General features: G+C 40.8%; 1 protein-coding gene across 1 annotated transcript in view; it reads left to right on the forward strand.

The window, feature by feature from the left end:
• Positions 1-20,676, forward strand: part of ASB4 (ankyrin repeat and SOCS box containing 4) — a 66,607-nt gene extending 45,931 nt beyond the window's left edge. The window contains exons 3-5 of the mRNA XM_046669535.1: positions 145-635; positions 17,309-17,422; positions 18,443-20,676. Of these exons, the coding sequence (XP_046525491.1) occupies positions 145-635; positions 17,309-17,422; positions 18,443-18,631 (794 nt within the window). The 3' untranslated portion in view covers positions 18,632-20,676. The remainder of the gene's footprint in view (positions 1-144; positions 636-17,308; positions 17,423-18,442) is intronic.
• The last annotated feature ends 5,296 nt before the right edge of the window (positions 20,677-25,972 follow it).

A 25,972-nucleotide genomic window follows, 5' to 3' on the forward strand; every position in this document is an offset into this window, starting at 1 on the left:
ACCCACAAATGGAACTTGGAAAAAACGGATAATGTATGGCAGTTATAGGTTAAAAAGCAAGCAAAAGCAAAGTCTTGTTTAATGAACCCCGAGAATAATGGCAAAATATGTTTAAATAATTGTCGTCCTCAATCTCCCTTTTAGGGGCAAACGTAAACATGAAGACCAACAACCAGGATGAGGAGACGCCTTTGCACACGGCTGCCCACTTCGGCCTCGCGGAGCTGGTGGCCTTCTACGTGGAGCACGGGGCCATAGTGGACAGTGTGAACGCCCACATGGAGACCCCATTGGCTATTGCAACCTACTGGGCCCTCCGCTTTAAAGAGCAGGAGTACAGCAGGGATCACCACCTCGTCTGCCGCATGCTGCTCGACTACAACGCCGAGGTCAACGCCCGGGATGACGACTTTAAATCTCCGCTCCACAAGGCAGCCTGGAACTGTGACCACGTGCTCATGCACATGATGCTGGAAGCTGGTGCCGAAGCCAATCTCATGGATATCAATGGCTGTGCTGCCATCCAGTATGTGCTGAAGGTCACCTCTGTGCGACCTGCCGCCCAGCCTGAGATCTGCTACCAACTGCTATTGAACCATGGGGCTGCCCGAATATACCCTCCCCAGTTCCATAAGGTGAGGCTTGTCCAGGGTTGCCAAGCGGAGACCTGAGTAGTCGGCAGGGTAATGGAGACTCAAAGAGTGGCTTGGTCTGAAATCTCCAAGTAATTCAAGCTTGCTGGAGGCTTGAGTCTTTGGGCTAACTGCCGGTGATCCTCTATCTGACCTTCCATTTACACATATACCCCTAGCTATCCCATCCTAATCCAAGTTTGTTTGAAATCTGGGGCTGAGAGGGAGAAAGGACAACAATAATGGCAGATAGTTTTCCATGTGTTGTGTAAACACCAATGAACTAGTAGTGGCTTCCTGAGGGACTGAGTTGAAAAGGATCAGAAGGCCACATTAAGTCTGCAGGAGAGGTGAGTGGTGTCAGACAGGCAGGCACTTGCCACTTCTTAGGCAGAATGTCTTATATAATGATGACTGAGACTACTTTGGAATTAGTTTGTAGACGAAAGGGCTACTCAATTTTCCAGTATGATGAAAGCTAAGTTTATTAAGTACTAATAATTATGTTTATTATATGTAATGTAATTTATTATATGTAATGAATATATATATTATATGTAATGAATTATATTTATTAAGCACACTGTTATAGGCATTTTACATTTCTTAATTTAATTAACTTAATTCTTACAACAATCCGAAGAGGTAAATATTATTATCCCTATTGTACAGAGAAGGAAACTGAGGCACAGAGTAGTTAAGTAACTTGCCTGATCTCACACAGTGGCCATGCCGGGCTTCAACCATAGAGCATTTGGTGCTAGGGTCCATTCTTGTACTATCACACTGCACAGCCTTTATTTTTAACAATATTTATTTGATAATCTCTAGTGGGCTGGCAAGGGCCAGATGCTGACAATACTGATATGACTAAGACATGGTGCCCACCCTGAGGTAGCTTAGAATCTAGTGCGAGAGACAAATGCATAAAGAGATCATTTTAATATGCCATGGTAAAGGACAAGGTAGAGGAACAAAGGGACCCGTGGGCACATGGAAGAGACTTTTGCATTAGATTGATGATGATAATTAATTTGGAAACCTAAATGCATTTCACCTTAAAATAAAAAAATCAAATGACACCGTACCTAGGATCCCATTCATTCTAAAAAATTAATTAACAAGAAGCAGAAGAGTTTCAAGTATAAACTAGATAACTAATGTAAGGCCTGGAAAAGCTAGTGTACAGCAGTTTTACTGAATTCGCAGCCAAGCTCTACCCCCTACTTTGGGAAAATGTCAGGGACTTGTCAGAAGTCCTGCAGTGTGAGGGTTAGTTGGAAGAAAAATCTGCTGAAGAATTTAAGAGGAGGGCACACAGTGAGGGCAAATTCCAGATGGACAACCTAGAGAATGTTCTGATGAAGATATGACCAGTTCAGTGATTCCTGTGATCTCAGCAAGGGATTTTCTCTTGGTTGTCAGTGTTTTAATAGAAGATTAAGTCATTTCTTTCCCCTTAAAATTATATGGAATACTCATAATGTCCTGGAACTTTATAAAACTTTTGTAGAGAATTCCAAATGATTATGATGAGGAAAAATAAGAAAATAAATAAAATACTATAATAGTGTCCTTTGTTGAGTTTTAAATAGGCTTTATACAGATTATTTCATTTTATTTTTATAATAACCTCTGATGGAGGCACTGGCATTATCCTCATTCAAGAGGTAATAGCATTAAGATATTTTCCTAAAGTCACACAGAGTTAGTGGTCAAGTTCATTCGTTTGTTTACTTGACAAATGTTTACTGAGCACCTGGTATGTGCTGGGCATGCTTCTAGGAGCTGGAGATAGAGCTGTGAACCAAAAAAAATGCCTTCATGGAAGATACTTTCTAGTGGGAGACAGGATAAAAACAAAAAAACAAGTAACTATACTCTGATATGGTAGGTTCTATGGAGAAAAGTAAAGCAAGGAAAAGAAAATAAGAGAATGCCTTTGTTTTGTGTGTATGTGTGTGTGTATGCGCTACTTTATAAAGGTTGATTCAAGAAAATAAGGATGTGAAGGAGCAAGCCATGTGAATACCTGGGATGGGGAGAGAGCATTCCAGGCATAAAGAAAAGAAGGTGCAAGTATCCTGAGGTAGGAGAGAGTTAAGTATGTTTGAGGAGGAGCAAGGAAGCCAGAGTGGCTTAAGTGGAGTGAGCAAGTGGGAGGAGAAGTCAGAGAGGTATATATGAGGTGGTTTGGAGACCATAAATATGGCCTCATAGACTGTGGTATGTCCTTGGTTTTTCACTTTGAATGAGAGAGGAAGTCACAGAAGGATTTTGAGTTGGAAAATATACATCTAATTTATATTCTAAGAGGATCTTTTGGCTGCCTTTTGGAGAATAATGCAAGGAGGGGCAAAAGTATTGCAATAATCTACATAAGAGATAAAGGTGGCTTAGACCCACAGTGCAAATGGTGATGGTGATAAGTGGTCAGGTTTGGGGCATGTTCTGAAGAGGGAGTCATTGAGTTTTGCTAATAGATTGTTTGTGGACTGTAAGAAAAAGAGAAGAGTCGAGGATAACTTCAAGCATTTTTGCCCAAAGAAAGGAAAAAATCAAGGGGCCATTTTCTGAGACAAGACTGATGCAGGAGGAGCTGACTTAGAAGGGAAGATCAGAGGTTCCACCATGCTCGAGATGCCTACTAGTCATCCAGGTGGAGATGTCAAGTCGGCAGTTTCATGTATGAATCTGGTGTTCAGGGAAAGATCATGGCCAGAGATACAACTTTGGAAGTCTTCATCATGAATATGGTATATAAAAGCTATGAGGCCAGATGAGATCAACCAGAGCATGAGTGTAGAGAGAGAAGACAAGTGGCCAGGGGACTGGGCCATGGGGACTCCACCTAGAGGTTGGGGAGATATAAAGGAATCAGTAGAAGAAACTGTAGAGAGACCTTGAGATAAGAGGGAAATCAAGATAGAATGTCTTCCTGGAACCCAAGAGAGAACATGAGAAAAGAAGAGGTGGAATCAATTGGGTCAAACATAGGTGACAATTTAAAGAAGATGAGGGCTAAGAAGTTACCATTGGACTAGACAATGTGAATTTTATTGGGGGTCTCAACAAGAGTTATTTTGGTGGAATGGTGGTGAGAAAAGGTTGACTGAAGTGGGTTCAAAGGAAAGGAGAGAAAAAGAAGTGAAGACAGTGAAGGATTTAGAGGCATTTTCTTGAAATGGAGGAGTGGCAGGAAGAGAATGATGGCTGATGTTACAGCATGTTTTTTGCTTATGGAAATGTTCCAGGAAAAGGAGAAAATTTGATGTAGGTGATTACTGGATCGACATTTTGATTTGAAGATAGAGGAGGGAATCTAGTGGACAAATGGAGGTGTTGGTCTCCAACTCATAGACAGTTCATCCATCATAACAGGAGGGAAGGCAGCCCCTGTGTTTAAAGATGCAGGGATGTTGGTAGATATGTTGATAGGAGTTGGTAGAAGTTCTCTTATGATTGCTGCTATTTTCTCAGTGAAGAAGGAGAAGTGGACAGAGAGGAGGTTTGAAGGCTTGGGGGCAAAAGAGAAGGTGTGAGATGTTTGTCTTAGGGAATGAGTGGACTTAGAAAATGTAATAAGATTGCTGGATGGCCCAAGCCCATTAGAGGTTAGTAGTCATATGTTTGATTCAGAGTGAGGTCTGTTTGACTTCAGAGCCTAAACTCTTAGGTTTAGTGGTTTCCATTATTTTCTAATATTACCAGGAAATGTAATTAAACCTAAAGGAACGCAAGACAAGAAAAGACCTGAAGAGGTCATTTTATTTAATTCTCAAGGCTCTAGGCAGAAATAGTGCTCTTGTCCTATTTGCAAATCTCCATGAAGGCAGATTCTACAGCATCCTCATGCTTGGGTATACCTTAGATGTTGGAACACTCCCTCACTCCCACATTTTTTTTCTTTTTGGTAAGTTATCTAAGCTAATTCTCTACTTCTTGTTTCTGACCTGGAAGAGCTTGTCTGCATCCTAATAAATCTTTACGTCTTTGTATCAGTTTGTACCCAGGGCTTCTCTTTTCTCCCAAACCAAATTTTGTATTTCTCCCAAATTTTTAGGTACTAATTGTTTTTGCCTCTGGATCTTGGTCAGGTTTGTCTGAAGATGTCCAGAAGTATGACAATGATTAACCTTATATTTTCTCTATAAATTTTAAGGAAAGACTGCTGCATAAATGGCCTGAAAAAATATTCTGTGAAATATACTATTGAAGCTTCCCGTTTGATCTCGGTTATGAATTCTCGCTTTCCTTGCGAGTTCCTCACTGGTCAATACACTTTTGAATTTTTAAATACATTTTCATGTTAAGGTTGGACTCAAGGAATATTTTCATACCCAAACTGCTATATATACTGCAGCCTCAGAAATAAAGACAAATGGTTAAAGCCTATGAAAAATTCAGCAACTTTTGTTAAAAGTACAGTGATCCACAGCTTGTAGCTATGAATATCTACTGCCTAGGTTGCATCCATTTTCTAGATCATACAGTGGTATCTGGATTTGGCTAAAACAACAAATATTAACAACCTCTAGAGTGAGGATACAATCCAGTATTTTAAATTACATATGAAATTGTTACTGTTTTTAATTTTTCTCTGTTTTGTCACCCATAACTCATTCGTTCTAGACTTAGCCATGCTACTCGTGTCAGGAATAGAGAAGCATGGACTTTGGGGCCAGACAAATTTGGGTCCTGCTCCTTGCCTAAAAGTGTGGTTTTGAATAAATTACTTACTTTTGGAGCCTCAGTTTCCTCCCCTGTGAAATGGATTTACCCTGCCCTTATGCCTTGGCAATAATATGCAGAGGGAGTCTTTCACTAGAAGGAAATAAATCTTACTCATAGCGGATCACACATTTACCCAGAGCCCAAAGGATGGTGCCAAACATTTTGTTACTCTTTCTCTTGAGTCGCTTTCAGTCCTTGCAGAGTCTCCCCCTCAGCTCCTCACTCCAAGCCCCTGCCTTAGTCTATAAATATCTCTCCTTTGGTCCACCTACATCTTTTTTCTCCACCCACATCTCACTAGGGTCTGGCCATTCTTGCTAGGGGAACCTCTAGAAGACAATCTATCTCTTTTTTTTTTTTTAAGATTGGCCCTGAGCTAACATCTGTTGCCAGTCTTCCTCTCTTTTTTCCCCTAAAGCCCCAGTACCTGATTGTATATCCTAGTTGTAAGTCATTCTGGTTCTTTTATGTGGGACGTGGCCACAGCATGGCTTGGTGAGCAGTGTGTAGATTTGCACCCAGGATCCCAACCAGTGAACCCCAGGCTACCGAAGCAGAGTGCACGAACTTAACCACTAGGCCATGAGGCCAGCCCCTCAATCTCTTTCTAATACAGCTCAGTTCACAAGGCATAACTTTGTGTATATTTATGCTCTAAGGCTACTGTCCTTCCAGAGAAAAGAACGGAGAGGGACAAAGGGCTTGGAGGTGCCAGAGAAACATACCTCACCACTTTATCCATGAGTAATAATAGCCTTCTCATAAAATTGTTTTGAGAATTAAGCAAGATAATATATGAGAAGTGTTTAGCATGGTAACCATTAAACAAATAATTAATATAGCTCTTATTATTATTATTACGTATCTGTTGAGCAGTAGAATCAGTGTTCCTTGGCTTGGCTTAGCCATGGGAACCTTCTCAACCAGGAGAGATAATATGGGAGATTGCCTCGAGACTAAATGTTGAGTTTTACTGTGAAACTCACTGCTGATTGACTGTGGATAAAACAGGTCTCTACCAAGATAACCAAAGGCCTTTCTCTTTATTCCCTTGTAAGAGCCACACTAGGGGAAATGGGACTTTAAACGGAGTTCTTCTTCCCCAGGAAGAGGTCTTGTGAATGTGAGAACGGTCCCCAGGTGCTTTTCACAAAGGCAGTTCTCCGAGAGGTAATAACAAGGAGGGTTGGGAGCAGAGGCTTGGTAACCATGGGTCTGAGTTCTGCCTTGGCCATTTACTTGCTGTATGATTTTTTAACAAGTCCCTTAATCTCTTAGATCCCAATTTCATCATCTATAAGGTGAAGGTAAAAATGCCAACTTTTCAGAATTGTCTGAGGAGTAAGTGAGTAAGGCATGTAAATCATTGAACCCAGTAGTGGTGCTCGACAAAATTGTTTCCTTTTGTCTTCCTCATCCCAAAGTGTACTGTTGGTCTGTTGTAGGAGTCTCTCTTACTCACCTTACTTTGGTGGCTCCACTAGCCTGTAAAACAGGCATACAGTGCTGTGTTCCAAGGGACACTTTATCCACAGTTAGCATGTTCTTATGCGTTTCTGCTTTGCTCCTCTGAGTTCCTCTAGTTTGGCCGTATGCTAAAGAGATTTAGGATAGAGTTGGCTATTGGTAGATGGCTGGTATTATAAACATTTTTGTTGCTACCCAATAGACTATGTAAGAGACCTGGCCCCCTTCCAAAGGAAAACTGAAAAAACTATTCAATTTCCTATGCACATGCTTCAAAGTGATTCAGAACAGCGGATCTACAGCTGGACTTGCCAAAGAGAAAGTCATCTTTAAGACAAGTAAATGACTGACTCATTTATCCAGAAGATAAAGTGATTTATTCTCCTGTGGATGGGGAATTCAGTTTCCTTATTTACAAGGAACAAGGTCAGAGCCGAAGATGCTGTCCTCCACATACAAAGCAAATTTGCAGAGGGTGTATTTCACTGAAAGCCGATGTATAAATTACATAAGGGAAAAAAAAGAATGATAGGGTCTGCAATTGCTTTCCAGGGTACAAAAGGACATTTGATTTTTTTTTTCTCAGCATAATTCAGAGGGAAGTGACACCCCAGGGAGTCAAGATTGGGTTTTCTTGTAGGGCAGGAAAGACATTTTTCTAGGGAAGAGAAAGATATGTGAGGGTTTGGGTAAGGTAAGGATGATTTCTGCCGTTGAGCAATGCTGTATATGAAGCCAGCATACAAGCAGTCTCTTTGATCATTAAATACCTTTCTGCACACAAATATATCAATATGAAAGTGCAGAGCTACCTTTCAAATTTCTTTGCTCAAGTGGCTTACAGGTAGCATTTGTATTGGACAGGTGGCAGGGAGATTCATCTTCAGTCTGATTTTTGATCTATGCCTTTAGAGGTTGGAGGATGAGGGGAGTGTCTAAAGGTGTCTCCAGCTGCCAACGCTGTAGAAGGAGCTTTTTTGTCAAATTGTTCTTCCATTACAGGAGATAAGAGACACCAGAGACTCACAGAAGGTGAAGTTCGTTGGGCGTCTTGTTTCCCAGGCTGGCAAAGAGGAAGCAGAGCTTCTCCCTTCTGGCCGTACCACTCCTTTCTCCTCTGATGCTCAAGGTTCCTGGTAGTCGGCATATAGTGGTGACTTAGAGTTTGCTATCTCTTTAGGGTCCTTTTTTTTATTATTATTGCCTTGTGAAATAATTACTGAGGCCTGAAGAAGGTATGTCCAGCTGTGTTTGTTCTGGGAGAAGCCCGACGTGCCAGTGAAGAGAGCTGGAAAGCTATCAGGATAAAAGGAGGCTTTCGTGCTGCCAGAACCGTCTTCTGTCAGCAGAAAACTTGGTAGTCAGTGTCAGTGATACCTAATTACAGCAGTGGGAGCTTTGGACTTTGTGCATCTAAAGACCACAGGTTAAGAGCTACTTGGGTTTTTTTCACCCTAGTGGAAGGTAAGAAGTGATCTCCCTATAATATATGGGAGTATGCCAGGTGCAAATTGAAGCACCGAATGTGTGAAGTTAGGCTCCTAAACTATGAATGAATTACATTTCTGTATCTGTGGCTTAGTTTGAACTGTTTCTGAATAGGGGCTGAGAATAAGCTTGCCAGATAAAATACAGGATGCTGAGTTAAAACTGGATCTCAGATAAACTATAAGTAATTTTTAGTATGAGTGTGTCTCATGCAATATTACAGACATACTTATACTAACAATTATTTTTTGTCTCTCTGAAATTCAAATTTGCCTGGCAGCCTGTATTATTATTATTATTATTTGCAAATCTGGAGACCCTAGTTGAGAAGTGGGTAATGTGTTGTTAAGAGGAGAGTAACTTTTAGCCCCATCTCTTCAGTGTTCTTGGTGTTGGCAAGAAGGGGGAGGTAAGGGATACCCAGGGACAAATTACCTGTGTTGGGTATGTGGGCGTTGTGTCTTTAAATATACCGGTGTGGCTTCCGTGAAGAGCGAGTGTGGCCTGGGAATTAATGCAGAGCACAGAGGTCAGTTTTCTGAGTGGGCACCTAAACCATGTGCAAAGCCTCATTATAAGCTTTCTGACTTCTTAATGCTTTTTTGTTTTCATAATTAATTCCAGTATAAGTATATTCTTGATTCAGGCCTTGGATGAATTTCAGCCATTATGTCTGTACTGGTAGCCCTTAAATTTAAGTCTTTATTTTGCATTACTCAACTGATTACAAATATACTTCTCACCAGGGCTCATCTTTCCAGAAAGGATGTATCTGTAGGTTTTTAGAGAAGGAAAGTGTGGAGTACCATGTGTATGGAGGTCTGAATGAGCGCTATTTTCGTAGTTAGCAACACCTTTGCACTCAAAAGGTAATTCTTTTGTAATTTCAACAAAATCCAGCCTAAAATACTTATGATAAAGAGCATCTCTTATATTAAAATCTGTGCAATGGAATTTGTGTCCTTAAACCATTCATTTCACTAGTCATTACTGAAGGATTAAAATAAGATCATTAGAATATATTTACAAGAGCACTAAACTCAGATAAAGAAGATTCAGGACCATCTTTCCTCTTACTGTGTGTCTCTGGGTTTCAATTTCCTCACCCTCAGATTAGGGGAATTGGATAGCTTCTAGGAGACATTGCAACTCTAACCTTCTCGGTTGTAACTAGTGTTATAACACTATAACTCGTGTTCAACGCAACCAGTCAGCCTCAGGTTTTGTCTGTCTCTTTTACATAGAGCTACATATCTGCCATCTTCATCCCAGTTACAGAGGGAAGGGCAGCCCCGTCTGCCTCAGTTTTCCAATTGTCCTGAAAATTACCTGCCCACCCTGTCAGCCATGTACCAGATAGAAGTCCTTCTAGTTACACTTTCTGTAGACTCAGAAATGCTAATTCTTCAGAGGTCCCATAGCAATGGATTTCTGGCTCCAGCCCACCTGCCTACCCCCTTATGGATTGATGGTATAGAATTACTCTTTATTTGTTTACACCTGACTGAAAAGGTCATGGTCAGCAGCTCGACTTTGTGCACTGTGCCCAGAATATGTATGTGAATGGACCCTGTCATTAAACGCATATTTACGTTGTGCTCATTTGGACCCTACCACGCGGCAGGATGTTTCTGATGCCTTCACTGGTTTGGAGCGTCAATGTATACATGTAGTCTGCCGTGGCTTATGACTGTGCTAATTAAATAGGGGGATAATTGAAAGCATTTGTATGCTGGAATTGGCTCCCAGGAGCTCACAAGAGCTGATTGTTAAATTATCGGGAATTTTATGAGCTGATTGTTAAACACAACCACTGTTAAAAATTAAATCATATAAACCAACAACAAATAAAGCATACTAAAAACAAAGATAATAAATATTCAAAACACATTACCTCCCCTAATTATTTTACTCTACATAGCTATGCTCTTGAAAGTATTTGCATCTATTATATCTGTATGGTGGAAACACTGTATAATGATGTTGTTGCACGTCTCTTCCCAACCACACATTCAGTGACCTCACATTGGTAGCTTCAAGCAGGCCATGATAGGAGTATTTACACCACAGAAATTAGCAAGTGCTACCAATCAGACCTTGATTTATTGCTTTGTTGATGTCTAGACTTAAGAAATTAACAGAGAGAGTGTTACTAATGCAGATTAAACTTAAAAGTATGTAGTGTGTGGTGTCTATAGCTCTTACATTGCGAATAACGCAAAAAATTGAGGAAACGTGCTTCCAATATTCAAAAACTATTATATGTTTCAACAAAAAAATCACTGATTCATTGATGAATGAGTGAAGTTCCAACATACATCTTCATTGTTTCGCATTTATGAAACAATTACTCTTTAATGTAATACAATTATCAACCAACCTTTACATAGGAACCACATGTACTCTTCAATCGCAGACACAGGTTGGCTAGGAATACAACTCAACATCCATACAAAATTGATACGAAAAGCAATGCAAGCATTCTGTGAGAACCAACTGGCTATATAAAATAGGAAATAAAGAGTACTGGTTGTTTTATTATTTGTAAATTGTGGGCTACAAAATTTATGCTAAACTTATATATGTATGAGTATACATACAGTTTTTTCCAGAATGGCTGTTTTTGAACAGTTTCCAGCACACTGTTGACTCCAACCTCTGGTCAGCAGAGCTGCCTCTGGGTGGCCCGTTCGCTGGGCTGACACAGTCCTCAGCTGAGGCCACGCCTCCTGATTTGATATTGTGCTCCAGAGAATTCTTTTTTTTTAAATTTTTTTTATTGCAGCAACATTGGGTTATAACATTATATAGCTTTCAGATGTACATCGTAATATATTTCAAATTCTGTGTAGATTACATCATGTTCACCACCCCTCATACGTGAACCTAATCACTCCTTTTGCCCTCCTCCCCCTTCCCCTATGGTAACCATCAATCCATTCTCTGTTGCTATGTGTTTGTTTGTGGTTGTTTTTATCTTCTACTTATGAGTGAGATCATATGGTATTTGACTTTCTCCCTCTGACTAATTTCACTCAGCATAATACCCTCAAGATCCATCCATGTTGTCACAAATGGCCGGATTTCATCATTTCTTATGGCTGGGTAGTATTCCATTGTGTATATATACCACATCTTCTTTATCCATTCGTCCCCTGATGGGCAACTAGGTTGCTTCCAAGTCTTGGCTATTGTGAATAATGCTGCAATGAACATAGGGGTGCAAGTATCTTTATGCCTTTGCATTTTCAAGTTCTTTGGATAAATAGCCAGCAGTGGGATAGCTGGATCATATGGTAGATCTATTCTTAATTTTCTGAGAATATACCATACTGCTTTCCATAGTGACTGCACCAGTTTGCACTCCCACCAGCAGTGAACGAGGGTTCCCTTCTCTCCACATCAGAGAATTCTTAAGAACCATTTTTTTTTCCCACAGTCCCTATTCTGATGACCTTGCTGCATCTCACCATATTTTGTTATTTCTGATTCCCATTGGGTCTGGGCCATTGGAGCTGGGTTTTGATGTGTTTTAGAAGAGAGTTGCCAGTTCCTTTGTCTCATGTTTTTGTAAGGAAAATTCTGCTAAAATAAAACCTCCAGCAACCTCTTTCCCCAACCTTTCCTTAATCCACTTGAAAGATTGATGAGTTGGGGGGAAGAACTGAGTTTGCTTGCTTAACTTTGGGCCTAGAGGATACCTGAAGTCTTGGTTCCTCTGTGTGGTAAGCTTCCAGGAACAAGCTCTATCTACTGGAGAGAGGCCTGCAGTTTTGGGGTGCAAATTTAATTTTGGGGGTAGAGTGTTAGGAAGCTCTATGTGGCCCTATAACTAAACATATTATATTTAATCAGTTTTCTCCAATTGATTGTCATGTTCATTTTATTTTTTAATGGTTTCTAAACTTAAGAGAGAAAGTTATTTATGGGGCCCCTAAAACCCTTTGTGCTATGACACCACTGGTCTTAAAGATGAGTACAGGTCAGTCTTACTTACAGTGGGCATCCATCACCTATCTATTTCCCACAATTTGGCCCTTACCTGTTTCAGTCCACCCAACTTCTGGTACCTTGACCTTATAATCAAATTTGGTGGTATTTAATCTGTCTTCATCTCTCTGATCTTCTCGGCCCTGTTGATCACCCAGCTTTGAATGCTCTCCTCATTTGGTGTCTTTCATTCCGATTGGTCTGGTTGGAGTCACACAGACCTGAGTTTGAATCCTAGCTCTCTCATTTACTGGTTAAATAACCTTGAGTTTAAATTTTCTCAGCCTTCGATTTTAAATCTATAAAATGGGGATAATCATAGGACTAACCTCATAGAATTGTTTGAAGATTGAGCGAGCTAAATATGCAAAGATTTAACATAGTGTCTAGCACATAAGTTGTCCTTAAAAAATGACAAGTACTATTTTTTTCCTTCTTCCTCTGTCCTGCCTATTAGAATTCCTGAAGCTCCAGACCACGGTCCTCTACCTTTTCCACTTAGACCCTCTTGGAGTACATTGAGTATCATAACTTTAGCCGGCACACTCTTTGATGGTGCACAAATCTTTGTCTCCGTCTTGGCCTTCTCCTTAGAGCATCTATCATGCACGTTTTTGACTGACATTAGGACATTGCATATGAAATATTCTCTTGCTCAGTATCTAACTGTCCCCGAATTGGTACGCCCCTCCAATTTGCTCATTCCCATCAGTGGTACCCCATTTGGCTTTAAAGTTGCATTCTTTACTTCCCATAGATATGGAAGTCGTTAAGCCCCACTTCTTCCTTCTCAGCTTCGGTTACCCTGCATTCTCATGACTGACAGTGAAGCCGTTTGGTGCACTCCCGTTCAGCCTCCTCACTGCTCACTGCCCTTAATATCCTTGTTTTCTCCTTTGTGCTTTGCCTCATGTTCCTTAAGGGACACTTGGTGATCTTTAAGTTAGTCTCATTATTTACTGACTTATATTGCTCTCTAACTCTTTGAAATGTCTATGTCTTTTCTCTTCACCTGGGTTGTAAACTCCTTGAAGACAAAAAACTGGATCATAAACTTCTCAGAATCACTGTCACAGTGCTAAACACAGTGCTCGATGAAAGCTTCTGAATGGAATGCATTGATTGAATATAACCCTTTCTTGTTAAGAATGGGTAATAGCCTCCTATTGCCTAAGTCCATCCCAAGCTCTTTGGACTGGCATTCCAGGTGTGCTGTCAGCTGGCTCCATCTTACCTGCTCTTAACTTTAGCCCTTTTCTGACATGGGCCCTTCGTTTGTGTGACCTTGGTGTGTACACACACACACATGTACTTAACTGGGTATTAAAATGATAATCTTTCTGTCTCAGTTTTGCCTGAGGCCCCAAGACTAGGTACTTACCACCCTACATTGAAAAATGCAAAGCTAGACCACCTATGAAGGACTTGTAAAGGGGTGGGGAAAACCAGTTGCATGACCTTTTGCTCAACTGTTAACAATAAGTTGAGGTTGAAAAGGACCAGGAAATTAGGAAGAAAATTTCTTAGGAGAAAGTTAAGTGCAGAGGCGTGCCTCCCTTCTAGTGGTGGGGATGGGGGCTTTTTCCTCATCTCATGTCCAGTGAGAGGGGCTTTAAGAGGACTTCACAGAGAGCTTGATATATGTTCTCTGAAGTTTCAAGGGAAAACTGGAACTGATGCATGACTCATCACAAGAAAATTTAAAGGAGAAAGTTTGTAGCTGGAGGTGCTTGCCTGGTGGCAAAGGAAAGAAAGGCGACTAAACTGGGGGTCAAGAGTACTTTTGCTGACAATGGGACAGAGGTGCAGGTTCCCCGTGGACAGTTGTGGGTCACATTGGAGAGTCAGCTGGATCAGTTTGACATAAACATAGGCCACACCCAAAGGACTTCCAGAGATAGGGCCATCTTGGCAGAAAGAAGCTGGAGGTGTTCTGGTGGATACCTCTGTTGGGGAGGGACAAGGGCTGTAAGGGACCAATCTGAAGAGAGACATTGCCCTTGTCTAAAGAGTTGTTATTCCAAATTGGGCAGCTTGCTGTAGAACCCACAAAACTCCCCACATGGGGAAGAGATCAGCACAGAGGGCACCAATGTGAGGTCATGCTGGTGCCAGTCCGCCAAGACCTTTGCTTCCCCTTTCCTCTCCTTCTCCCTCTTCCAAACCCTGAGCAGTCCAGGCGCAAGTGGGAGGAGGAGAGGAGGAAAAGGCAAGGTGGGGAAATAGAAAAGCCCACTGAGATGTTTTTTCTCACACCAACCAATTCTCCCATTCTCTGACACCAGCTCGGTGTCCAACAATTCATTTAAATTCTGATGCTAACTATCTGGTGTTAGAGTCAGACTTCACAAGTTAAGGTCTCAGTCCCACAAGACCCCACTTGAGATGCCAGCCATGAATGGGGTACCCAAGCTAGTCACATTTATACCAGGCTGACTAAAAATTTGGGGATTCCCACAACTCCCTCCTTGGGTTTGATAACTTGCTAAACAACTCACAGAACTCAGGAAAGTGCTTTACTTACTAGTACTTGTTTGTTATAAAAGATGCAACCGAGGAACAGACAATTGGAAGAGATGCATAGGGCAAGGTCTGGGGATAGTGCACAGAGCTTCCCTCTCCTCTCCAGGTGTGTCACCCTCCCAGGACTTTGACGTATTCACCAGCCTGGAAGGTCCCCAAACCTCATCTACTAAGGGTTTTTTGGAGGTTTCATTACCTAGGTGTGATTAATGGAATCGTTGGCCATTGGTGATTGAACTTAATCTGCAGCCTCTGTCCCCTTCCCTGGAGGTGGGAGAAGAAGGGTGTAAAAGTTCCAACCCTCTAAACAAGGCCAGGTCTTTCCAGGAACCAGCCCACATCTTGAAGCTATCTAGAGTCCCCACGGAGAGTCACCTCTTTAGCGTAATTGAAATAATTAATAGGAGAGTATTATGAATAACAAAATATGCTCCTATCACTCAAGAAACTCCAAGGTTTAGGGGGCTCTGTGCCAGGAACCAGGGACAAAGACCAAATATGTACTTCTTATTATGTCATACCCATAATACCTCCTTTTCCACTAGAGCTTGAAGCAGTCTTGGGCTACGAGAGAGGAGAAACTTTTAATTTAAATAAAATTTGGAATTTCAATTATTCAACTAAAATGAACATTTTTATTACCAAGATGACATTGTTCTTGTGTTTAGAATGGTTGGAGGACTTTTTATTATTAAACATGAGAAACTGGTGAGGGTCCTACCTGAGTATTCACACCAATAATGGAAAAGGATTCCAGGGAGCGGGTTTGTATAGGAAGGAGAAAGGGAAATAATAAACCTGATTTTTTCTTGTTGTGCCCCTTCAAGTACCTCCCTTTCAACATAACTGTTACATTTGCTGATCCTGCACTTGTAGATAGGGACGTAAGTGCATGCATCCAGGCATGGGTGCGCGCACACACACACATTTTTACTATCTAGCATCTAAAGTTGAACTCATCTCCTCCAAGAAATCTTTCCTGGCTAGCCCAGACTCCCACAGCTCTTCCTCTTGGAATTTCTATAATTTCTATTTTTTTAAACCATATAATCTAACACTTAAATATATGGACCAACCATGTGTCTCCGTTGGTCTTCATGTATGTGTCTTTGCCTCTCATTCTTATGTAAACCTCGCACCAGAAACCAGTGTGTTTTGCTTTTTGGGTATGTCTCATATATCCCTCTGTTGTCACTTAATAAACACTGCATGATTCATTGATCAGGTAGGTCCAAATTTCATGGTTACGTCAAAGGTTGGTTAAACATCCAATTTGGTCTAAAATCGAAAGTTAAATCTTTCTGTCTCCTGAGGGAAAGGCTGACCACCTTGACTCCGCTTTCCAGTTTTTTTGGTTGGCCAAAGAACGGTCGAACAGAGTGTGCTAACGAAATAACTACATTTCTTTTATTTGTTGATGAGTGTTAAAATTCCAACGAGTGTGTGGTATGTGACATCAGTTGTCTTCAGGCGTTATACTGGGTGGACATCTTTGGTTAACCTTCAGGTTACTCAATTGTTTACTTACCTCACAGTCACCAGTAGACTGAAATTCTTGAATTAGTAATATTCAGCTTTTTGATAAGAAATTTTTCCATCGAGCCAAAAGAGTTTCGCAGGCAGCTGGGAGTGTATTCTGAGACCAACCTATCTCAAAATTGCTTCAATTAAGGGCAGGGCATGCATTTCCGGAGGCTCCCACCTTTTTGTTAGCAACTCTTTTTTGCTTGCTTTTAGACAGAGAAGGAAATTAGTCTGATTTTATTAATCCTCCCATCCACCATAGGGGCTGGCAGTGTGTTTGAATACTCAAAGGCATGAGACTTCTCAAAAGCATTTCAGGGCTCCAAGGAGCCTTACATATCCATGAATTCTTTTTTTTTTTTTTTGAGGAAGATTAGCCCTGAGCTAACTACTGCCAATCCTCCTCTTTTTGCTGAGGAAGACTGGCCCTGAGCTAACATCCATGCCCATCTTCCTCTACTTTATATGTGGGATACCTACCACAGCATGGATTTTGCCAAGCGGTGCCATGTCCGCACCTGGGATCCGAACTGGCGAACCCTGGGCTGCCGAGAAGCAGAACGTGTGAACTTAACCACTGCGCAACTGGGCCGGCCCTCCATGAATTCTTTTTCTTTTTTTTTTAGATTGGCACCTGAGCTAACAACTGTTGCCAATCTTTTTTTTTTCTTTTTTTTCTGCTTTATCTTCCCAAACCCCCGTACATGGTTGTATATCTTAGTTGCAGGTCCTTCTAGTTCTGGGATGTGGGATGCCGCCTCAACGTGGCCTGACGAGCAGTGCCATGTCCACACCCAGGATCCGAACCCTGGGCTGCTGCAGCGGAGAGCGCGAACTTAACCACTCGGCCACGGAGCCGGCCCCTCCAAGAATTCTTGATGTCTCTGTGAACGGAAGGAATGAATCATATATGTGCCTTGAACAAATGGAACTTTCTCCTCCCTCTGCAGGTGATACAGGCTTGCCATTCTTATCCCAGGGCAATCGAAGTTGTAGTCAATGCCTATGAACACATCAGGTGGAACGTAAAGTGGAAAAGAGCTATCCCTGATGATGACTTGGAGGTAAAGAGTCAATTCACTTCCCGTGGTTTTCACTATAAAGTACTTCCAGACTGCAATGGAAGTGCAGAAAATTATAATTCAAAAAATTGGTTTTGAGAATGCTTGTAAGACCTACTCAAATGCAATGAGACAAAAGGTTATAAAATGCGGGTGTGGAGTAAATAGATCATCAAGTATGTAGCATTGCAAGTGTCTTGGGATCTCCATTTAAGGGCAAGTTGAACAAGTATATAAAAGCGGCAGTTTTACTTTCTTCTCATCAATTTAGATGAATTAATAATAATAATAATATTTGGGATTGCTCATACAGCATTTTTACCAGAAGATTAAAGTGTTCCATGTAGATTATTTCATTTACTTTTAAATATCTTCAAACCATTAGTAGCAGGAAACAAAGTCCTGAATACCATCTAATGGGCCAACAGAGAGCCATTGGCAAAGCTGAGTCCTCGCTCCATACATGGACTCTGCTGCCTTTGTAAACCAGTCCTGCCATGGAGCCTCCTGTTCTTGGGTTTGGCAGTCACAGGCTGTCTCCAGTGCACGGACAGGTATCAGGTACATTGGGCTTAGGGGCTGATGGCTTAGATGCAATCTTATTCTGCCACTTATTAGCTATCTTAACTTTCGAAAGTTACTTAACCTGCCTTAGCTTACTGATTGATTAACTATCTGAATGTATGAGTCACGCTAGGCACATAAAGGGTATACAATAATATTTAGACTAATTTGAAATTGCTATTTTGGTTTACACAGGTCCAGGCAGTTCATATAAGTTTATGTCATTTCGTGGGTTCCGAATTGTAGTGTGGAGTATTTTATCCCCTCCTCTCTCTTCCCTCCTCACATATCACTCCCCTAGCTCCGTATCTCAATTTTAAATTTAATTTTGTCTTCCTATCCGAGACCCTGGAAAGCTGCCTTGTGCATCAAGTCGAGCTTACATGCATCATTGTTGATTTCTATTGATGTAAACCGTGGGGCTTTTCTGACTTTAACCTGTCTTGCCTTCCTTTGCAGAGACACTGGGATTTTTACCACTCTCTCTTCACCGTGTGCAGTAACTCTCCAAGGACTCTCATGCATTTATCGAGATGCGCCATTCGAAAAACATTACACAGCAGATGTCACAGAGTAATTCCTTTGCTTTCCCTCCCATTGTCATTGAAAAAGTACTTGCTTTTAGAGCCGGAGGGAATCATTTATTAAGCTTTATGAGACAGAAGTTTCCAGTCCTAGATATTTAAGTGGACTCACTGGGTAGACACAGTTTTCATAAATAAAATGGTACTTGGGTTGATTATAACACTTCAGGGATTTTAAAACACTTTACAAACACGATGTCATTAATCCTAGAGTATCATGGTGAGGAGAAACAAACAAGAAGTAAAGTTAAGATATTCTTAGAGACAAGAATGTGTCCAGAAAGTACTGAAATAACAATAATAACTGATATGTATAGTGCTCTTGCTAAGTGCCTGATATATTTTTGTAAAAATTTTCATATATTATCTCATTTGAAAGGGGACCCAGATTTTCTTACAACCAATCTCATTCGCTCCCTTATCAGTAACAAGTTTACATTACCGTTCAGTTGGCAAAATAGCAGCCTTTGTGATCGGCCTCTTAATCTTGGTGTCTTCCCCAGTTCCCACTTCGCAGAAATTACTGTTGCTAGTTTCGCAAACTCCTATCCCCACACCAAGCTCTTCAACTTATATTTATTGAAGAAAGCACATGTGCATAATCAAAACAAGGAGATCTTTGAGTCAAATTAGAAATGCAAACAAAGACCAGCCCACTTAACAATCGAAAACGGACATTTCAACACTCTCTCCTTGAGCCAGAGACTGGAGATGCAACCATGAGTCTGAAGCAACTCCTGCCCTCCAGGGTCTCACCATTTTGCAGAGGATCCGGACACACAAGCAGGCACCTGCCGTGTCAGATGTCAGGGGCAAGAGTACAGGTGCAGACTCGTTCTTAGTGCTTGCCTTTCAAAGTCACGTTTCTGACACGAGGTCTGGTTGTCTTTTAAGCCTGAAGACGAAGAGTGAAGGGATTGTGTGACGTAGAGTGATCTCCTGCTGCTGCGAGCGTAAATGTGTTCACTTGAAATCTCTCTGCACATCTAAGTGTTGTTTTATCTTAGTATGATGTCCCGTTTAGTGCTTTCCCAGACTCCTTGGGAAGAGTATTGCACACTCAGTGGCTCCTATATATGTGACAAGAACGTTTAAAAAAATGCGTGCAAAGAAGTGTGCAAAGGGAAAGAGTTAAGTTGATGACTTTGGTCTTTTTGTATAACAGACAGACATTTCAGAGCATTTTAGCCAGAAGACAAGGAGCACTTTGCTAGCAATGGCTGGCTCCAGAAAAAGAAAGACTTTTTGAAAATGGTGAAAGTTTGAGAAACTTGGAAAGATAAGTGTGTTAATCAGGCTTGTTAGTAGTTTGCAGAAAGAGAAATGTAGATGCTTAACCTCTGGACCTCCCGGTTTATGAGGCCCACTTTGCTTCACTTTTTTGTTCTTGCTAATCACTGTTAGATAAGCTCATTGCCTCTTAGCATTGCTTCTAGCAGTTAGAGCAGCAGTAATTAAGCACAAACAAATCTATTTGCCAGTTGTGAGCAGGTTTGTTTTATCTGTGTAGTTCTCCATCTTACTTAACTTTAGATGCTTGAGTTTTGAGTAGAGATGATGTCAAATATTCCACAAGCCTGCCACCTAGACTACGCTAAACTGGGATTCTCATAGTCCCAATGCTGTGTAGGAAAAATCATAGGTGGATACCATAATCTTTCTGAAGTATCAGTTTTACTCAAATATTTTGGGAGAAATATTTTGCACTAAAACAAGACCTATATTATGGAATAGAATATTGGTGTTTGTATGAACTATTCATATAAAACATGATCCTTCAAAAAATAGTTTGCTTGTAAGAAGTTGCTAAAGCACATCCTAGAATACTGGGTAGAGGTGTATGTTGCCCTCCACCTTCAGGAATATTGTGGCAGAAAAGTTTGTGTTGCACTGACTTAGGCAATAAAACTGATAGTGGAGACAAAGTGAGAGGGAAATATTTTGCATGGGGAAATATTGTTTCTCAGTCTGTTTATGCTTAAACATTTTGTGTTAACCTAGGACGCAACTACTTGTGTTGAATTGTTTATTTGTGGAGTTAAAGTTATCTAACCCCATCTCTGAATTTTTATTTAGAGAACTTAAATAAAGCTCTTCTATTTTATTTCATCTTTGTGAGTTGTTTATTTACCGGTAAGACTTTTTCCTAATTGACTTTTCAGCAGTTAGACTGAAGAACTCTACACATTTCATTCCTGTCTTCAACATTTAAAGAAAGAGAGAATAAGGAAATGTGCCTGTAAATAATATTTTCAAAAGAAAGTAAAGGGAAAACACAAATAAAATGCAGGGTATTGCTATAGGAACAAGAGTGTTTTCATAATAATAAAGAAATTGTACTGAATCCTTCTCTTCCGCCTACCGCCATCTCTGTCCTCCTGGGTTTTTCATTTCCTTTCATTTTTACCATTCACACAACCCTGGGCAAGAGCAACAGAGGAAATTACGTCCTCGTGATACCTTTGTTACTTTCTGTAAATAGACATTTAATGGCCTGGAAAAATAAATCTCCTCTTTTGTAAGTTACATGTGAGGAAGGATCTTTGATTTGAAGGAAAGACCACCTTAAAGTTTTCTCTCCTTCTCAGGATCTAGACACTTGTGTTCTGTTTTTTAATCACCTAGTGTTAGTCCTTCCATCCTGAACCCAGTGGCATCTAATAAAAAACACAGCAGTCAAAGCTGATTGTAGGCATAGGAAAAATTACAAAACATTTGCAGTGGGTTATTAATGTTGGAAAAAACAGCTGAGCCTTATATTTTTGTGACTCATCTGATTGTGAAGAATTCATGAAGTTTTAAACTGGCACACTTTCAAAACTTTTTAAAAAGAATCCAATTATTCATTGTTTTTCTTTGAAACATAGACACCATAGCTGGTAGCTGGAAGGAATTCATTCTCACTTTCTTTAGGAGTATAAACAGATGCACTGCAGTTAGACATTAAAAGTTTTGGCTCTAGTGCCTGTATATCTGGGTTTATATCTTGATTCCCAACCTTACTTGACCCAGTAGCCAGGGAAAATGGCACACGTGTTCCATGCCTCAGTTTCCTTAGTTGTGAAATGGGAGTAATCATAGGACCTAGCTCATAGGACTGTTATATGGTTGCTTAGAGGTGTAGGGGAGGAGCAAGTTTTCCTTGACCCTCTAGGCAACCTCTTAGGGTCCCTGGCTGCATCTGAAAATCAAACTGACAAAGACAGATTACAGGAGAAAAACATGCAAATTTATTTAATATAAATGACATGATTTATTTAATATAAACCCATGACACAGAGGCCTTCATAAGGAAATGAAGACCTGAAGAAACAGTTAGACTTGAGTATTTCTATGGTAGGTTTGATGAAGAGTGAGTAGTCAAGAAGAAATTTGATAGGTCTTTAAGGGGAAACAGGTAAGGGTAGTAAACTGGGGAAACTTAGCGAGGCCTGTTAGGATTCTTCTCTGGTGTCCCTGTGTCTTCAGAGAGAAAGATGCTCCTTTCCTCCAAGTATAGGGAGGGCACCTCCCACAGGAGGGTTTTATGACCTGTTTCAGGGGAGAAGGTGGAGGGTGGATCAGAGTGACCTTCCTGGATCTGCCATTTTCTCGAACTCCTTCAGCTTAAAATAGTCAATATACCAAGGCGCCATATTTTGGGGTAGCATGTCCTGAACTCTATCAGAGGGTTAAATTGTTAATACATGAAAACACATAAAACAGAGCATAACATTTAGTAAGCATTTTATTGTTATTATTGTCCTTGTTATTACCGTAGTCATTATTATTTAGGGAAAGGTTTCTATCAGTGGGGTAATCCATACTTAGAGTGAAGCTGTAGCTGAAGGTGATACATGGTAGATTTCTGTTCATTTTTGGAAATATTTATTAAGCTCCTACTATGTGCCAGGCACTTTGCTGATGGCTGCAATCAATGGGGGAATAAGACAAATCAGGTCCCTGACCTTCTTGGGCTTTTATGAGGTGGGTGATGGAGGGGGAAATAACATTGATTTGGAGGATTAGCAAACAAGTAAATTGATTCATTTTGGAAGCTTTGCCCTTTGTAAGTAGGTTTAGCAAGGACGCCATGACTCTTTTTACTATTTCATGAAGGCTGTGTAGTCACTTTAAAATTTATTGTGTGGACCGAGAGGGTTTATCAGCTGTTTCCATCTCCAAAGAGGGGAAGAGTGGGAGGAGGTTGACTTTGTCGCAGGAGGAGTGCAGGTGAGTAATGAGATTCCCGGCAGTGAGGGTTGTTGCACATCAGAATGAATGAATGTGGAGGCATGGAGGATTTCATTCAATTATTCTTTCACCTTCAAGAGTTTATTCGGTACTAGTACGTGTGTGGCTCTGTGCAAAATGTGGCCGGAAGAGGGGAGTGCTGATACCAAGTCATGGCAAGATTCACTTTCAGTGGCTCAGTTTTTGTTTGTTTTCACCGAGAAGTAAGAATAAAAAATATACATTGGGTTTTTTAAAAAAATTAGATACCAAGTAACTGGGCTATTTTTCTGTCAGCTTGCCATAAAATGGTTGATTAGAAATGATTTTCAAAACACATATGTCAGTGATAAATTGCCTTCTTCATATGTTTGGTCACACTTGTCACCAATGAGAAGCAATGCATGAAATATGCAAAACCATCCTCCAAGAAATAGTTGTTTGCTTTCTTTTCGTTTTCTTTTAATTTTTTTTATTGACACTAAGTGGATTGGTAGTTGGTTTTCTCAGCTAGAGGTATGCCTCAATGATATTGGATAACAACTATGCAAACATATGCTAATCCAGCCAAGGAAATAAAGTAACGATGCCATCTTGTACTCCTAAATTAAAGCCACTGGTGCATTAGTTCTTAGTGCTTGTTAGGCATGGAAGAGTTGACAAAATAGAACTAACATCATGGGGCATTTAAGGTGATCTTGGAAGCAGAAAATAGGGACTGGCGGCCTTCTCAAAGTCCAGGAGTCCAGACACTGCCCTGAGTGAAAAGGGAAGACTTTTACACACTGCCTCTTTCTAGATTTGGGGGAACTCGAAAGTCAGTGTTTGATTGACAAGAGGAGGGAACCAATGGAGATTACAATCAATTCAATTCAGGAAGCAAGACATACAAATTGAGCTGCCCTTTCAAACACAAACTCTCTGCCCTGCTCTGGGTCCTGGCAGGATGACTTCCATAGGCTGCATGAGCTGTGGGTTCAGGGAATGGGAAGACCAGCGGGAGACTAAAGGGCAGGAGGAGACGGAGCTTTGGACACTTCCTGACTCTTCCCTGTTGGGCGTCCTCTTGATAATGGCTGAATCCCTTTCCCAAGCCACAGTTCCTGCTAGGAGCTCTTCTTCTAAGCTACTGTTCTTACTGGTTTATAATAACCTCTTCCTCCACTTGTTCCTTCAGACCTAGGGGTAGTCGAGGCTTCCTCCTGTTGCCTTTGTCCCAGGTGCTTCATCATTTCTTGCTATCTACATTTCTATAAAAATGAATTTCCTTAATGAAATTCTCTTCAATCACCCTTATTGAGTAGGTAATTCATCTCCTCTAGGGATCTTCACAGATGCGCAAACACACATAGGACTGTGACAAGTCAGTGAGAGCCTGGGTGGTGGTCTGGATGGTAAATGATATCGGTGTTGAGGGAAGATAGAGGTCACCGTGGACCAGTGGTCAGGGAGGTGACTTGGACTGTGACCTGAAGAAGGGTGGGGTCTGGGTAATAATTCGAGCAAGAGAAGGGCAGTGGAAGGGATGTCATTTATGGTCAGTGAGTAGCCTTAGTGAAGGGTTAGAGCCGGAATGTACAATGAACATTCACTTTTACCAATTAGACAAACTTGATGGAGGTAGAAGATGAAGATTTGTTGTAGAGAGTAGAGGATGAAGCTGGTAGGGCTGAGTGGAATCAAATTAGGAAATGTTTTAAAACATGGGAAAACAGTATGGGAAAGCAATGGAATACATTGCTATCATAATTACTCTTTTTCCAATCCTATAACTTTTGTAGTAATAACTATGATGCAACTACATAACGTTTATATGGTATTTTATAATTTTCAGAGCATCTTCATGATGCTTAATGCAGATAATTGCATTTACCATTACCCTCAACTCTTCTTCCATGCCAAAAAATATCCCCCAATTCTGAAGATTTAGATGGGAAAAAATATCTAAACATGACATTAATTAATCATTTTCTTCTCATGTAAAACCTTCCAATCATATGGAATGATTTACGCAAGCAAAAAAGGAAGTATAGCCTTGCATTTCTTTTTATTATCAAAAGCTACAGAATTTTTTTAATTGCATGGGAAAAAAAGGAAATATTTCTTCCAGGGCATAAGAGGATGAAGGAACAAAGGCAAAATTTTGAGTTCTAGGACTGCTTATAATTCTCCCCACAGCAGTGTTCAAGTGATATATTGTTTACAGAAGCACTGACATAATCACAGTTCTTCAGGGCTCCCAGAACTCCCAATACTGCTGAAGTCAGAGGGACAATGAAAGGCCTCTTCTTCGGATGATCCATCTGGGAACGCTTAGGCAGCAGGAAATTGTTTCTAAGTAACCTTTGGCTAGTTCTATGATAAAAATACATCCAAAGAAACTACTAAGCGTTTGCTCCCATGTATTAGCAATGTAGTGTGGCAGAAGGGAAAAAATATGGATTTTTGAATTCAATAGTTTAGACTTTAATCTTGATAGTGCCACTTAATATTCATGTGAACTTGAGCCAGTTTCTCAACCCGAGTGTCACTTTCTTTATTTGGATGGTAGTAGTAAAGTACCTGATTTACAGGGCTTTTGGGGGAACTTAATGAATTGATGCCTGTAAAGCATCTAAAGCAGTGTCTTGTATGTAGCTGAACCCCAATAAATGCTCAGATGGCGCATGCATCTGCTATGTGGGGGGGATTATGCAGAACATGCCAGAAGACTTAGAGAGTTTCTAAGCTACTCATGTGCGCAGGCCAGAGAAGTGATTTGTGTTTTGTACTGCATTTTGACTACAATGATTTCCCTGTGGTACAAACTCTCTGAGGCCAACGGTTCCAAGCCTTCTTCCTTAACGCTTCTCTTATCTTGGCAGTCTGGCTTGAAGAAGGTAGCAGAGGAGAACTTTCTCCCTGCCATGAATTAGAGCTGTGGAACTCGTGGTGGCTCTCAATTCTAAAATGCAGCCCTGAAGAAGATTAAATCAGAAAGCTCAAGGAAGGCAAAAGATATTCTGAGACAACTTTCATTCATCTCCTGGTTACAGTTTCAAAGAAATCTGCTCTGCCCTTCATTGGAAAGAGATCTGGGAATCAGGAAGAGATTTTAGAACCACGGGTTTCTATCCTGTGTTTGCAGAATCTGGAAGAAAAAAAATGCAGTTAGCTCCTTTCTGTGTAGCACTGAAATAAACAACTTCATTAG

This window comes from Equus quagga, chromosome 8 (assembly GCF_021613505.1).
Source record: "Equus quagga isolate Etosha38 chromosome 8, UCLA_HA_Equagga_1.0, whole genome shotgun sequence".
Classification (NCBI taxonomy): domain Eukaryota; kingdom Metazoa; phylum Chordata; class Mammalia; order Perissodactyla; family Equidae; genus Equus; species Equus quagga.